Source organism: Numida meleagris, chromosome 6 (assembly GCF_002078875.1).
Source record: "Numida meleagris isolate 19003 breed g44 Domestic line chromosome 6, NumMel1.0, whole genome shotgun sequence".
In the NCBI taxonomy this organism is placed as follows: Eukaryota; Metazoa; Chordata; class Aves; order Galliformes; family Numididae; genus Numida; species Numida meleagris.
In genome coordinates this window covers 7,731,828-7,748,357 of record NC_034414.1, presented here as the reverse complement: position 1 = coordinate 7,748,357, position 16,530 = coordinate 7,731,828, and the positions used below count along the sequence as shown (strand labels likewise).

At 39.2% G+C, this 16,530-nt stretch overlaps 1 protein-coding gene and 1 long non-coding RNA gene across 32 annotated transcripts in view; one reads left to right on the top strand and one right to left on the bottom strand.

Annotated features, from left to right (window-relative positions):
- Positions 1-16,148, top strand: part of TEAD1 (TEA domain transcription factor 1) — a 149,472-nt gene extending 133,324 nt beyond the window's left edge. For all 10 annotated transcript variants that reach the window (XM_021403656.1, XM_021403662.1, XM_021403659.1 and 7 more), the window contains 3 exons: positions 7,241-7,381; positions 9,234-9,386; positions 10,381-16,148. In XM_021403656.1, coding sequence (XP_021259331.1) covers positions 7,241-7,381; positions 9,234-9,386; positions 10,381-10,494 — 408 coding nt within the window. In that variant the 3' untranslated portion in view covers positions 10,495-16,148. The remainder of the gene's footprint in view (positions 1-7,240; positions 7,382-9,233; positions 9,387-10,380) is intronic.
- The window catches only part of LOC110402020, a 160,255-nt gene that overhangs the window by 3,701 nt on the left and 140,024 nt on the right, over positions 1-16,530 (bottom strand). For 13 of the 22 annotated variants that reach the window (XR_002440810.1, XR_002440816.1, XR_002440819.1 and 10 more), the window contains 2 exons: positions 14,365-16,380; positions 5,298-7,145 (listed from right to left, as the gene is read on the bottom strand). This is a non-coding gene — a long non-coding RNA (uncharacterized LOC110402020). Of the gene's footprint in view, positions 1-1,131; positions 7,146-7,554; positions 7,744-11,516; positions 11,809-14,364; positions 16,381-16,530 lie in introns of those variants that run through there. The other 9 variants (XR_002440812.1, XR_002440811.1, XR_002440807.1 and 6 more) reach the window with 9 other exon arrangements.

The following is a 16,530-nucleotide window of genomic DNA, read 5'->3' as shown; positions in this document are numbered from 1 at the left end:
TGATTGTATCTCCTGTGAGGTACAGCCTGATGCTGGGAATGGCAAGGCTTCTGGCCTCAGCCCTGCTGACGCATCTGGATGTCGCACTTTGAGGCCTTTTCTCTACCTAACTGCAGGAGGTGTAAAAGAAAGAGACTTCTCCATTTCTCCATTTACATCATTCGAATAACCAACCTCACGGTTCTGCTAAGCAATTCCTAAGTCTTTGTCTTGTACCTTAAATGCAGTGAATCTTCTATTTATCCCAGGCAGTCAATGGGAACTAGTTCAGGGAAGTCACCCCACAGATGGACTTGTACTTACTACGTTATGCACTCAGTGCAATGAGTAAATAAGGAACAACATACCAAGAATATAGCACAGGAAATTTGTGTGACACAATGATATGAAACTGGAGACTACAGGGATATAAAATGAAAACAAAAATAAATGTTCTTAAGCAAGTGTAAAAGTTATCTCCTAGAAAACTGGCAAGGAATTCAGTGAAACCTTTGCCTGCATGCAGGGGGAGTCCTTCTGTTCACACTGTCACCAGCAAAATGATCCCAATCTATGTAAGTCAAGCAGGTATGATTTGTGCCATCTAATCTTAGGTCAACATGCATGTTGGCTAGTTTTCACTTGAGCTGATTTTATGACTTGTGAAAAACGCCAGCGTTTTCTGGTCTTTGAAATTCTCATCAGCCTATCTGAAAGCTAAGTGAACATAATGTTGCCACTGCTGGTTTCTTTTATTGGTTTAAGTTCTGCTCACACCATTTTCTAACTCTGTTTAAAATGCTTATCTGCCACTATTCATAAATTATCTAACACTAAATAATACACTTAGGCCTCTTGAAAAAGTAAATGCTGTATGTACCTCCAGCGTTATCCCCAAATGCTTCTTAAACATGGGGGCCCTGCCTTCTGGGCCCCCAGCTTTCCATTACCTCTTGCACAAAGTTTGCAGTACGCAGCTCCAGCAACGAGCACCTTCAGTTTGAGTCTGCTATTTTTTTGTCATGTGCATCTCCACCGGCACAGGAACTGCTCCAGGGCTTACTGCAGTAAGTAACTGGTGCTACTGAGTGCTAGTTGATCTGGTAGCCACTTTTTACTAAGAGCTCTTAACATTAATTCATCAGTGCATACCTGACTGTTGCAGCCTAGGCTGAATTCATCTTCTGTTTTAGGTAGCTGTTGTTCTGTCGCATTTTGCCCTTCTCTCTGATTACACGCCTTCTGTTGCCTGCAGGCCTCACGCAGAGGGCTCCGTGCCTCTGCTGGGATCCTTGTTGCTGGTGTGAGCACAACTTTCAGTGCTGTGGCCGTGGATTTTGTGTATCTCGACACTGACAGAGGCTCTGTGCCAAGCTAAACTCTGATTTCTGCAGCTCCAGGCATAGATGTGGGCAGCAAATCTATCTAAAAGGTGGCGGGACATTTTCAAAATAGTGACGCGTGAAAAAAGCAGCTGATATAAATTAATATTGGGTTTTCAGGCTTTCCGCCGTTCGGAGCAACTGACTTAATTTTTTAAGTGTTTGCAAGAGCTTGAACTATTCTTCAAACTGAAGGAAGCTTAGTTAGAGCCCGGCGAAACTCTGAAAGAAAGACTAAAGCTCATCTGAAGATGTGTGGATGATATTAATTGATGTTTAAAATGAATGCCTCTATTTGCAGGAATCTGCAATGCAAACTAGGAGTTTTTGAAAGTAATGCATATTATAATTAGGGCAAGCTTTTAAAGATGCTTTGAAGTCCTAAACATTTTTGAAATTCAAATGCGGGATGGAATAAAGGGATCTACACAATAAAGGGGCATTAAATTATGTCCCCCAAATTTCACTGTTTTATAGATGTAAATATATGCCATAATTAGTGGTAAGTAACATGAGGAGGATGGCTAAGTTTATTCCTATTCTTATTCAAAACAGCTGCGGCATGAAAAATAATGCTCCTTCTCTTTGTGATACAGTGGAACAAACAATTTACCCATGTAATCAGTGTTCAGAAATGGCTTGCCACCCCCTCCTGAATGTGTCCCCATGCGCCTCCAGCAGTCTTAAAAGGTGCAGCCATTCTTTGTGCCCTTCATCCACACACAATTGTGGCTACTGCCTGTTTTTTTTTTCTTGCTATTTTTACATGCAATTTCTCATACACAGTCTTGGATTTCCCTCCATCCACACGAACACACGCACGCACGCTCGCCAGCTTTGACTGGCAAATGATCTGTGGCTCACAAATGGGGGCTGTAACGTGAATGGGGCTATGGCCAGCATGCAAATGTATGCAAAAGAAATTAGATATGTAAGAAAGCAGACATCCATTTTCTTTTCCACATCACAGCCCCATCGGTGCAGGGAACTCACGTGGCACTTGTGGAGGACCCCTTCAGCAATTGATGTGAGGGCATTAGTGCTTGAGCCTGGGTAATGAGTGGAAGGGGCCGAGCAGCTGGGGAGCCGGAGCAGCTTGGTCTGTCCATCACGAGCCCAACCATGTGGCAGACCTGGACGCAATTCCTGAGCTGCAGCGTAACACACGCTGAAACGTGCCAGCGCCCCAGATGCTCCCCTTGGAAAAAATTGCTTCACAATTTGGAATCTCTGCTCTTTGATCACTCTATGGAGAGGAGGAGGGGAGGCACAATGCGGTCATATGAGTAACACACCTCCCTGCAGTCAGCAGTCGTTCAAACCTGTATGTCGTTAACAAATGACCTTATGTGCTTAATGTTAACTACTGAATGCCAGCGTAGATTATTCTGGCCCTCCCCAGATCCCACTGTTTCCAATAGGTGCTGTTTTCCTTCTACTCAGCAGAAAGAATTTAGACTCGGTAATTTTTGCTAGAGTTGCTTTTTTGTTAGCCAAAGCTGTTATTATTACAGAAGCACTCTGTGCCCTGTCTTTAACACAGCCTGAGAGCACTTGGGAGGTGGATGGGAAGTATTTTGCCGTTTGATTATTTTCTAGTATTTTTCCTCTTTATTTTGGTTGCAGCTAGCTCTGTTTTGGTGCTTGCTCTGGCAGGCTGGCAGAGGCATCTCCAAGCAGTGTGTGAAACACTTGGTACTCTTAATGCGTAATATTTTCAGTGCTATCCTTTGACACGCTATGTTGTGTTAATGAATTAATCGTGTTCTTAAACAACCACGTCAAAAGGGTGCCAGAAAGCTGAGCGCTTTTGCCTCACAATGCATTCAGCGAATGCAGAGCTCAGCTCTTAGAAATAATCAAGATTAGTTTTACTTTTGAAAATTGCCACATTAAAAAAAAACGGACGAACAAAACCCACCAAGAAACCAACAACGTTTATGGTTTTAAGTTACTGGGTTTTCTTTTTCCCCTAGATTGTACTGATCTTATATTTTAAATCATTATTTAAATGAGAATTTTTCAGTGAGTAACTGGACTCCTGTTCATCACGTGTGATCGATCATGGCTCCATTCTAAAAGTTATTTATCTGTATATGCTACACTAGCGCTCACCAACCCTAATCCCTGCAGCCAGGAAAGATGGTTTACAGCCCAGGAAGCCTTGCAATTTTAAGTCTGAATTGAAAGTGAAGAAAGATGGAGAGTACCAAGGAAAGACGAGACAAAGCTGGTTCTCACAAGAGGCTGCAGGTACAGTGCTCCAGCTTGACTGTTGTCCAGTTTTTCACTGGACTCATTGGAGAAGGAAATTATAAGAAGGTTAACTGAGGTTAATAAGATGAAGTCAGAGATGTTGGTTTTGGAAGTATTACGTTTATCTGGTCTTCCCTCTCCTCTCTGTAAGACAGGCAGTGAACCTAAGTAATTTCTGCGTCCATACAATAGGCCAACTTGAGCTAGAGCATCCACGATAGTTAGATATTTAGGCTGGTTTAAAAAAATCTCTAAGAAATGGTGACTTTACCGTATTTGAGAATTATTCCAGCATTTTATTGCCATCAGGGGTATTGGCATCTGCCTTGTTTTTCATTTGGCTTCTGTGTAGCTTTAGCTTTTTGTCTTTTAATGTCCTTTCGTGCAAGATTTAATCTGTCAGAAGACTCTTCCCCATGTAGCAACTTGTAGGCTATGACAAAGTCGTGGAAAAACTTCTCTTGGAAAAACTAAGTAGATGGAGTTTCATTAGTCATTCACTACAAAGGATGTTTTCCAGACCTGAAATCATTCTTATAACTCTTTTCTGAACCTTTTCCAATTTTCCTACATCCTTTCTAAAATGTGGACACAAAAACTAGAGTCAGTATTTTAGCAAGGAGCCTGCTAAAACTGAATACGTAGGTAGCATGTGGCTGTTCTCCCACTCAGAACTACATCTGCAACTCTCATAGCCACAGCAGGTCTCTTTTTTCACAATTTTTTTTGGGGGGGGGGGGGGGGGGGAGGGAGGAGGGGAGTACCATCATTGTCTTTTTAACTGTGACCTGCTTTCTTCAGTTTGAGAGATACATCTTCACTTGTCAGTTGTATGATTAATTGCACCGCTTCCTGGTACTGGTATGGAAGCCATACCAGTATATTTAACAAGTCCTTTGCCGATATTTCTTATAATTCTTATAACCAGAGCTTTGTATTTTACCAGTAGTGATCGTCTTTCCTTCTCTTGAAAAGAAGGAAAAAGGGTAACGAAGATAAAAAGGTAATCTGGAATTTGACTTATTTTCCATGCTGACTCAGACTACTTCCTTGAAGTGACAATCCCCTCTTCATAACGGTACCTGCTCCTTCATAGTGTTCATGTACTCATCCTCTAGCAAAAAGATTTGAGCCCATGTTGAAGTGCAATGTCTTTTTAGTATGCGAGACTAGAGCAAATTCTTTTGTCACGAGAAGGTTTTCATTCAGGACTATTTGCTGATGCCAACTCTTAAATGTTTTTATGTTGGTGTTACACTTTTTGGAGGAGTCTTAAAGCTTCAGTGCTCAGCAGCTGGTAGTTAGTTAAACATTAAAACTATTGTTTAAAAGTCATATTTCCATTGAAAACACTTCCTTTGCATGCTCGACTCCCTAATCAAAGTGCAAATACAGATCGCTTATGTCTGTTTTAGAACCGTAAGATTTTTTTTTTGCAACAGTGTTGTGATTGTGCAAGAGTAAGTCACGACAGTTGAGCGATAATTTCAAGTGTTCCTCATTCAGTCTTCAGAGCCTCAGTGTCTATTTTTGGTGTATACAGGACTCCTGGTGATTTCAGCCAGAGTTGGAAGCGCTTGTGGGAGTGATCAACAGTGTGCCAGATGGCCATGTGTTACTTTCCAGGTTAAATGTCAAGTGTATTTTTTTCAGTGGGCTTCAAAATAAGAAAGAAACAGATGAAAAGTTATTTTTTAATCTCTGTAAGTAGTTCTTACGGCAGCTTGCAATGTAAGGTCTATGTGGTTGATCCTTTTGTGAGGAGCATTTTGTTTGCAATTACTAAATGTATTTCTAATACCCGAAAGGGAAAGAAAAATCATTGTATAGTAGAACTGTAATTGCAGTAGCAACAGAAATAACCGCTTTTTAAGAAAATGGGATAGTTCACAACAGTATAATTGTTTTATCAGAAATACTTACTTACTCTTCAGAAATTCCAGCAGAGCAACTGTGAGGTGGCTGATGGCTGCTACAGTTTTTCGTATTTAGATGTAACTGCAAACCAGCTGTGATGACAAATTGCTCATTTACCGTTAGCTTGGAACAATTTATGACAGAGTGCTGTGAATACTGCTTTAGCTGTACATTAAATGCTAACTGCTGACCTCGTGCAATACATGTGCAAGAAACGAAGTGCAATAGTGATAGGATTTCGTTCTGTTATGCAAAAGACGTGACTATAAGGCTCTTTGTGTTACTGCGTATAAACCTCTGGAGACTTCTCCACTGATTAATTTACCAAAGCTAGCCTGAAATAATATTAGACCCATGTCTTCTCCATGCCACAAACTAGCTCGGTATTGCTATTATCAGCATATTGCCTCAGAAGGTTGTACCACAAGTATGGATTGTAGACACTAAGTAGAATTAATGAGCTGTTGCCTAGTTAAACATTAAAGAGCAGTTACAAACGACCTGAAATCCAGCGAAGGCCGAATTATGAATGTTCCACGATAGCTAGTAAATAAATGCATTTTTAAAAAGTCTCCAGGTAGACAAGAAGACATTTTTCAAACGTTTTGTGTTTGTTGTTTGTTTTAGCAATAAAAAGCAGTAAGAACAAGTCAAGCTAGAATTGCAAGTGAAACTGCTGCATTAGTGTATTTCCGTGATAAAATGCTTGTCTCAGAGTAGCTTTAAGCTCGTGTGATTTCCTAAATGTTATGTCACAGTAGCTGGTCAGCTGTTTCCACATAAAAAGAGAACCCTGCCCACTCTCACCTCGGGCACCGAAGATGTCAGCAGCACTAATACCTGAATCAACAAATCCAGCTGTGGATATCTCTAGTCTCTGCCTATATCCATATTAGTGCTCTTTCAAGTTGAGGGCTTGTGAAAATGGTTTCATGATGACAGAGAGGACTGTGACAGAAAAGCTTCAGTTCTGCTGCAGGCCTGGGGAGGCGAGATTCAGCATGTGACCTGTGCTTTTGCTTGGTAACCAAATGAATCACGCTGTGCACAAGACTCAGACATAAATAATTAAAGGTAGCACAGTTCCTCACTTGATCCTGCATGTCTCAGTCTCTGGTGCTAGGTGGGGTAGGGTGGTTATTCAGGCTGGGTAGTTGTTCAGGCTGCAGAGAAATACTGAAAGAAATCAAATACTTTCAGTACTATTTTATTGGTCCAGTAGGCACGGCTCAGTAAGTACACAGATAACGTGAATCCTGGGAACTGCGTCGTACAGCTCAGTGAAGTTAAACAGCTTGCTGAATTGGGGCCATATGGCTTGACAGAGTTTATTAGAGATCGATTCCCAAGTTGCACAGCCATCTTCCTTTGTAGCAATGATTTCATTGTTTTAAGAAAGGAAAAAGACTTCCTCTCTCTGCCAGACTAGAAAGGTCACCTGTAGCTAAGAGAAATACCGTCTTCTCTTTTGTTGTTGGAAGTCTGAAGAAATTGTTGCTTCCGTAAGGTTTCTACTTCAATGATTTCTGCAGGTGCTTTCTTTGGGGTTCTCCACTGCCACTGTTGTCGCTATTGTTGTCACTATCAAACTCCCTTTTCCCTCCCCTGTTTCTGAAAACAAGAACAGTGAGCTAATTAGAGTTTATGCTTCTGATGTTGTCAAATGAAAAATAACATCTTCAACATCTGTTGCTTTTTCCCAACAGGCTGACTTAAACTGCAACATTCAAGATGATACAGGAGCATTTTATGGAGTCACCAGTCAGTACGAGAGCTCAGAAAACATGACAATCACCTGTTCCACCAAAGTCTGCTCCTTTGGAAAGCAAGTAGTAGAAAAAGTAGAGGTGGGTATTGGGATGGGCTGCAATGAGTCTCTGGTTCCTTTTGATTTTTACTCACGCTTTTCCTCCCTTCCTCTAATCCTTCCTGAAAGAGTATTTTCCTTCCCAGGAATGTTTGGTTCTGTTGTAAATCACTGTGTGTCTGGTGACACTACAGTATATAAAATTCTAGTTACCTGTTGCTTTGGAACCCATCTCCATCCTGCCTGTGGCAACCTTCAGCCTGCAGCTGACATCAGTGCAACTTCCTCTGTCACAGGAAAAATGCTTTTTGCTCCCAATGACAAAGGATGGCGGTCTGTGTTTCTTCATTACTCATGGTTATCTTATGCACAGAAATGCATAATCTCCATGATCACCAGTAGCTTTTGAACAGAAAGATAAAGGCCTTTGCATGTTAGAAAACATTCATTTATTTTTAACTTTTCTAAGCCCCAAACCGTATGGGGTGGTCAGGTAGATATGTGGTTTACTGTGCCATGATACTGTATCTACTTAACTTGTCTTCTCTGTACTAAGCCCTACACCCACATCTGTTGCATGCAAAAATAGTTTTTGTATGGACAGTCAGCCTACAGCTGCAGGTTGAGCATTTTGTAAGTGTTTTGGTCACCGCTCGTGTTCTCTTTATACTACATAAGTTGCTCCAAAAATAATGCCTCCTATTTATTTCTATGACAAATGCAACAGATACATAGAACATTATTTGACTGTTTGATCAAGCAAATTCTCAGCTACTAAACGCTGTTTTTCAGCATAGTCACCACCATTAGCTGTGCATTTTCACCAGTGATACACAAGAGCCTGCGTGCCACACTTGTAAAATTCTGCATGGCTGGCCAGAATGTGACTTGTCTTTCACATTGTTACCACTGCTGAAATGCACCACCTGCCACCTCACTATGCCAACATCCACTGTTTGATCGCTGTAAACGTTCAGCAAGTGTTGATGAATGTTGGGGAGTGCCATTTTTTTCACAGGGAGGAATTGTGTGACACCCCTTTGCTTCACCCGCACTTCCATGTCAGTCACTATTTTCTCAGAGTGCCCCTCTGCTGCCATCTGTCACACAGCAACAATATGTAACGGATTGGCAGGAAAGTTCCACCTCTATCACCATCCCACCAATATCTGTTGTAGACCAATGTAATAAAATAGGAGGCATTACTTTCAGAGCAGACCTTGTAAATATGGTTTCTGTGCATGGTGGCCATAAAAAGTTTTCCACCATTTCCACTATTAGAGGAAATAGACGCTTAGAGGAAATCAAGAAATCCCACAAGCGAGTGAGGAGATCGTATGAACAATTGGTTTCTAGGCAGCTGGAGTCCAAGAACCACAGGCACCCTCCTCCAGCCCCTGTGAGCCACAGCAATATAAATCAGCCTGGTTTTCTTCTGACTGTAGCCTTGCATCTTTATGTAATTTCTAAGTTGCCTATTAAATCATGCAGTAATATATAGCTATGTTTACATGTATATATTTATACATAAATACGTAAGCTTAATTCTGCTCTTTGCAGCTGCTTGTCTCAAAAACTGCTGTAAAATCAATCATATCAAACTCATCGCAACTTTTCCACTTAATTCACTTTTAGTGGATTTGGGTTTACTTTGTGTAATCTTCCCAGTTTTAAATTCACAGATTGGAGAACAAATTGTGATGTAACTTGTAACGAATTAGTGGCCTCTGAATTTTTAGTAAGGCACTGTATAGCAGGTATGGGTGTTTGTGTGGCTGAGACCCACTTTCTCTTTCTTCTGTATACACATAAAAAAAAAAAGTAGTATTCATGGTTTTGATCTTTCTAAAGTGACTTACTCTAAACACTTCTTTTTTTTTTTTTTTTTTTAGACTGAATACGCAAGGTTTGAGAATGGCCGATTTGTGTACAGAATAAATCGCTCTCCAATGTGTGAATATATGATCAACTTCATACACAAGCTGAAGCATTTACCAGAGAAATACATGATGAACAGCGTGTTGGAAAACTTCACGATTTTATTGGTATGGATTCACTCTTTATTTTTCACCTTTAGAATACTCTCAGGCATTGTATGTCTTGCTTAATGTGCAATATTTAGAACCAGTTTCTGAATCCCTTAGTCATGTTGCTTACTAAACAAATAATCTCATCATTGAATTTAGAATAATGCTCTTGGAATCGTGCACTATAGAAGCCAAGAATGAAAAGGATAAGCTGGCTGAGAACATGAACAAACATCTCTGTTATTTTCCAGATATTCAGCTTACTGCTCTTATTTTTAATTCAAGTCTCTGTTTGGTTTTTGTAGAGAGCCTGAGGCAGTAACTTGGAACCATCCCATTCATCTAATGTGTTCTCACTGAGATGGCAGTTATAATACTGCAAATGTCAGTGGTGTTAATTAGTTCTTGGGCCAGGAAAGCATGCAGTAATGGTGAGGATACACCCAGCAGGTGATCTAAAGCATGAAGAATGGTCTGTGTACTAGCCTTTAAGCCAGTGTCATCCAGCTACCCTGCTTTTTCAGTGTGGCTTTGCAGAGTCGTTTTTAATGCATTCATATTGCATTTAGAGCCATGCAATGCTGCTGCCACCGTAGGATTCAGGCAGGACTGATGGCTGATAGCAGCAGGGAAGAGGCAAGGCAGCGAGCTCAGAGCCATGCAGTGTGTGAGCGAGGGGTGTGCTCAGCTCAGCTGCCTTTTGGAAAACAGAGACAGGGGAACGAGGGTGCACTGGTTTCTCTTTGTTGAATTGGGGCTGAAGTTGGTGTGGGTTGAGGAACAGCAAGCCAGTGGCTCACGGTCAAGCAGCCAGGGTGGGACGACTCTCCATGACCCTGTGCTGGGAGCCTCTGCTGTGTATGTGCAGTCACAGAGGTCAGTTTAAGAAAGAGAGGACATTTCAAATGGTGACATTTAAACATTGCCTAAATTTAACCAGTTGTTTCTTCTTTTAGCTCTGGCATTTTCAAGTTTGTAATATATTGTGTACCTCTTCCTTCCTCCCAAATAGGTTGTAACGAACAGGGATACACAAGAAACCCTACTCTGCATGGCTTGTGTATTTGAAGTGTCAAACAGTGAACATGGAGCACAGCATCATATCTACAGGCTTGTAAAGGACTGAGCAGTTATTTATATATACAGTTCATTTCACTTCTTTATCAAAACACAGACTGTAAACCTCAACACTAAGTGGCAGTGCCTCTGGCCCAACTTTCACCCACATTTTTCTAAATCCTGTTTTAGTGAGTCATTTTTAATGTGTTCATATATAATTGTAGCTGTGAAATTCTGGTACAGTTGTAAAAATTATTTCTAAAACTAAGTGTTCTTCAAATTTGTAAACCACAGTTCTTTGGGAAGACTGTATTTAAGAACCTAATGCCTCTGTCTGTGGAGGCCTATTTTTAATTCTGATAGAAAAATGTATGACAGAGCATTTGCCATGGGGAAAAACTGACAGTGTCTATAAGAATTTTTGTTTTTTTTTCCAACACAAAATACTTGTTTTACAATGCAAGTGAAATTGAAATGAATCTTTAGCTATAACTGTAAATGAGTACACAAAGTTAATTACCTTTATAGAATTATCTTTGTAACTAATTAGGGTGGAAGATATGGACAAATATAATTCACTAAATTATTTTTTAAAATGAAACATTTTTCTGTTTGAAACCAAATGAAAAAAATATAGCCTTAAGAAATGCCTGTTAAGAAACAGACAGGTCCTAAAATTAGGCAAATTTTGTATTTTTTTCTCAATGCTAAAACTAATCTTCTAAACCATTAAACTTTCAAACAGGTATTGCAGAGAAAGAAAACATCATCCCCTTACCCCTAACATATCTAGTGTATTTTAAAAGATTATAAAGTATTGTACTAATATGAAAATTTGATTATTTAATGAAAAGAAGATGGCTCATTTTGCAATAAGTAGGTAAATACTGAAGATTTAGACTCACATTATATGTAGTCTTGTGTGTGCAGTTATATTTTATATGGACAACTATGTTTTCTAGTTAAGTTGAGTGAAAAACTTGCAACTCTGAAATTAATGGAAACAACTGACATTGCTACAGCATTGAGTAATTCGTAAACTGAAAGCAAAACACTAAAGTGTTTGAGAGAAGAATGCATAAACCTCTGAAACGATCAACAGCTTTAATATCTGTGAGACGCTAGAAAATCACAACCAATATCAGGCAAAGAAGTTTGGAAAGTGGAGATTATTTTCTCCTCTTCCTTTTTATCATGGTGCTCTAACACCTCTCTCCAGTTCTCTCTCCAGTTCCTGCTAGCAAAGACCTTACGTGAAACAAACACGTACGTACCACATGGGTTCTGATGTCCTTTCTGCATCTGGATGTGATAGTATTCATCCTTCTGCTATATCAGGGAAGACTCCAGGAAGTGAAGTGCAGCTGGAGATATTTTAATACTGTGCAGGTTCAAAACAAGGATGTGGGCGTGAATGATTATCTGAGGTACGCACATGTGAGATAAGTATTCTCATTCTTCCTACCTAAGGCAGAGTGTTCCTCAGTTTCTTTTCTTCTGCACACCCAGCACTGTCCTTCAGCTGCCCAGGCAGCAGTTGTCTCAGCAGGTGCTGGGCTAGCAGCGGGTTCTCGTGCAGAACATTTGTCTGAAAGGCTCAGGACTGCTTGGCCAAGCACAAGCCACCTTAAAGGTCAGTCATGAGGTATCGGCAAAGAGTGTTCTTGGGAAGGTCTTTTGCAGCTCTGAATCAAAGAAGTTAACATTTAACAGCTCCCTCCTCACTGCCCTTTACAAGCCCGTGCATGATTTATGTCTAGAATTTACTCCTTGGCAACAGTGCCATAGTCTTTGAAAAAGTCTCACTTAATTTCTGGATTTTTTAAAATTGTATTGTACTCTGTCAGAATTGCCAATTATTGAATTAACTAGATCAGAATATTGCCTAGACACAGAGTGGATTGTTGTGGACTCACGCTAAAATCATCTGAGGGGAAGGGAGATTGCATAAATTCCTCAGCCTGCCGCTGGTCTAATTCTAGTAGGTGGATGGTTGCTGTGATGTCTAGCTGTGGATATTAGGGCTGATGATCTTTCAGTTTAGATTCTGTGAACGGAACAGTGAAATATGTCCATGGTAAGGTCTCTTAACACTCATTTTTAACACTAACAATCACGACAGGAAAAGCACTGCATTGTAACAGCCTAACGGTAGCCCTTTATTCTAAGCACTTGGTGTTACAAGTCAAAAACTACTTTTTTGTTTTATTTTGTTCTAAAGTTGTCTTTTATTTAGGGTTTGAATTGTGGTTTTGGTGATCTTTTGTTTTAATAACAAGTGAACTCATTGAGGCGTATCAAGTATGTAAGTCAATTTGCAAAACCAGGTACAGTTTTTTTTAATATAGAATCTGGCACACTAAATACGTCGTAACTATAGGGTTTAAAAAGTCACAATGTTTATTGGTGTTCACGTATGTAATATTAGGGAAACTACTTCCTTCATCTTTTCTTTACACTTCTGTAAATGATCCATACCCTGTATACGTTAATTCTTAAAAGCCTTAATCCTTCAACTGTTCAGTGTGTGGTGTGTAGTCCAACAGGCTGCCTGTAAACTGTGAGCTCTTTTGTAAGCTGGAAGTATTTATCTTGTTACTGTTACTTTTTGTAGGAATCTTTTAATTGAGAGCTGCCAAAGCATTACAATATGCAGTGCCTTAGCGTTGTATTAGAAATACCTTTAGCCTCTTAACATAAATTTGATACATTGTTTTATTAATTGGTTCCATTTTTAAATAAACTGTATTTTTCCCCGCAGAAAAAGCTCCTTGACTGCTTGGTCTAAACCAACCCTCAGTACAAGTCAGTCCCATCGCTACGCGATTAAATGTCTATACCAAAAGGAAAGGTTACAGATTCATAGTTCTCCGTGAAAAGTGAATTGTATTAATAATGCTGCCTTTTAAAATTTCATGACCAAATAATTAATTGTGACTCTTCTGCACTCTAGCATGAAAGTGCCTTTGGTTTGAAATTCCAGCTTAGAAAAGTGCTGCCATAATAATGACAATTTGTAGAGAGACCAAAAATATTTAGTTATCACCGTAATGCCTTTGGTTTATTGGAATAAGTTGAAACTACAGGCCTCCATTCACAAAAGAGCACCATTTATAGCAAGGTAATTTTGCTAATGATCAACCTGCTGGAGAATACTGTACTGTTTGCCATTTCTGACAGCACTACAAACCAGCAACTGATTTGTCTATGATAGAAAAATGAAAATGGTTCACATTTATTTTGTCTTCATCCAGCCGTGTGTCTGCATAATGAGATCCACGCACTGCAGAATTTCAGACAGTGGACAAATGTGACTTTATTGTTCTCCTCTAATAATATTTCAGTCTGTGAGGATTTTTTTGTTTAGGTGGAAGACTTTGTTTACAAAACTGTGCACGCTGAAGGTCAGATGCATGAAACAAGATGAAAATGGAGAACAGACAATAGCTAGGGTAAACGTGATCGTGTGTTTTTAAGCATTGAACTGTTAAGTGTGAGCGTTGTGGATGAAGGTGCTGCTGGAGAAACTCCGGCCAGCACTGCTCAAAACACAGGGTTGCTTTGTTTTGTTTTTCTCCCATATGATGTCTTGGTAGAAAAAATTTAGCTCCTCTTAAAAATGTGTCTGTATTTGATATCTTCTGTGAACGGGGGCCGTACTGTGTACACTATAACTAAAACTGATGGGAAGAGGAGCAAGATTTTAAGAAAAAGATGTTAGAAAGAACAAATATCAGCAAAACCAAAAGCTGTCAGAGGGATTATATAGTTGTGAATACAATTTTAACTTGATTTTTAAAGTATTTGATGAAATCTAAGATTAACTTTTTATATATAGAAATATTGTGACACTGTGTGGTAAATATTGTGATAATTCAAATTCCCTGTCTCCAAAATATTATTTTTGTTAATCCTTCAAGGTCTAAATCTCTCTTACCTCTGTAAGACAAGTAATCCTGTTGAATTCGATGAGACCGAGGTAGGGCAAAGACGATTTCGCCCTGCAAGTAGAGCATATATTTTCAGTTACTACCAAACATTTCAGTCTTACTAATCCGTATTTGTGGTAAAGTACACTTCTGTCTCATTAAAACAAGCATAATGGTACCATTTGGGGCTGTTAAAAATCGCTACTAGCAAGTGTAGTTTTACTTACTTGAATTCCAAAATGACTTTATTTAGGTACTGCACCACTATTTTGAAGGAATTGCAGATGTAATGCCTGTTTCTCGCTTTCTCTTTCTACTGCAGCTACAGCTCAGTGAGGTTGGCAGTAGCTTCTTCCGTTAAAACCTCCACGGTGTAGGCTATTTTAAGTAATGAAGGGTGTACATTACTGTTGAATGTAAGTAACTGGCCAGTTCAAGGCAGATACAACATTTGACATACTAATCCATATCTATTTATTTTTCCACTGCAGCTCCTAGAGCATACTTGCTTTGGAAGCGGTTCCCCTTACAGTTTTCCTGGATCATTCATATTGAGAAATGTTTTCTCTATTCTTTGCTTGACCCATACCGATCCACATACCTGGTCAAACAGCAGATGTGATAACAGAGTCCCGTTTTGTACTTTTCTCAGGATGATCTCTTTTCCCCCCTCCTATCTTTCATAACACGATGCTTAGCCCCCTAAAAAAAGATCAAGGCTGGATAATTCAAAGTACAAAACACACTTTGGAGATCTTCATCTTTTAACTTTTCAGGTCATTCTTGCTGAGATCATGTAATTAGTTTAGCATGTAAATTAAATCTTAAATGCACTCAGTTGACAAAAAGGAGACAGATCCCTGTTACCTCCTTTCAGAATACGTGTTTTTGTTTTTGTTTTGTTTTATGGGCCTCTTTGATTCAGGCTCATGACTGCAGACAAAAAATACAATATGTGCCTGAAAAAGAAAGACAAGAGAATTTTATAACATTGAAAACCTGAATAGCCTTTAATTCTTCAGTACATTTTATGTAAAACAGGTTGGGGTTTTGTTTTGTTTGGATTATTTTTTTTTTTTGGCCATGTGCATTTGTTCACATTTGTAAATGACTTAATGGAATTCTCACTTTATGTTTATTTGTGTAATGTGTATAAAATGGGTTTGTGACTTAAGCATATTCATATATGGTCAGTGGTTACTTTAATATTGTACTGCTGCTGGTAACTTTTGATGTAGAACTTGCCTTTTGATGATAAAGTACCTCTAGGTTAGACAGGGAGGGAAGGCTCTTTGAAAAAAAAAAAGTGAACATTCTCCAATGTTTTCTTAACATATTTGCAGAAGCTTTCAAAAGGAGTTTCAGTCAAACCTCTTGGCAGTACAGTATTCTTTGTATTTGTTATTGTCTGTGTGTAGGTACTGGTACCTTTTTTTGTTTAAAATGTTTTAAGTGTTGGCTTTAAAGTGAATTTATCTTTAGTATGATAGTAATATGAAAATTATAGGTTTTGTGTGCAGAGAATTTTTTTATAAAGTGCTTTGTAAAAAAAAAAAATGTATTCTAGCTTTCGCGGTACATATGTGTGATAACTTTAATATCCATGACAGTTAAGTGCAATTATTTCATCACTCTAAAAATGCTATTTTTGTGTCGGTTACTGCAGGTGTTTTCATGTCTTTGCAAAGTGACACATTTTGATGCCTTCTTGATAAAGTGGTAGAATTTTTGTAGCTTTCTAGAAACTTTGTATTCATACAGTATCGATTGAAAATAAAGAAAATGAAAGTGTTTTGTGCATTTATCTTAATCTCCTACATCGACCTCTTTTTAATGTTGGGTGCGACTTTCAAAAGAACTACCAAAGTAGCACAAGACCAGACTTGTGGAAATATCTGTGTGCTTACCTAAAGGCGCAGATGGACATCTAGCACGATTACAAATACCTGTAGGGATGGCACATCTGGAAGCCGTGCTCCACAATGAGTCCGTGTGCTTTCCAGTCCTCTGGCTTGCACCTCTTCCTAAAGAAACAGGAGTGAGCTTTTTGAATCATAATTTAAACCATACTGTTTAAATGAGAAAAGCCACCCAACCCCCCTTTATGCCAGAAGCCGGAATGATCTATTTAAAATCTTACATAATAAACAGTATCGAATACACCATTCACATGA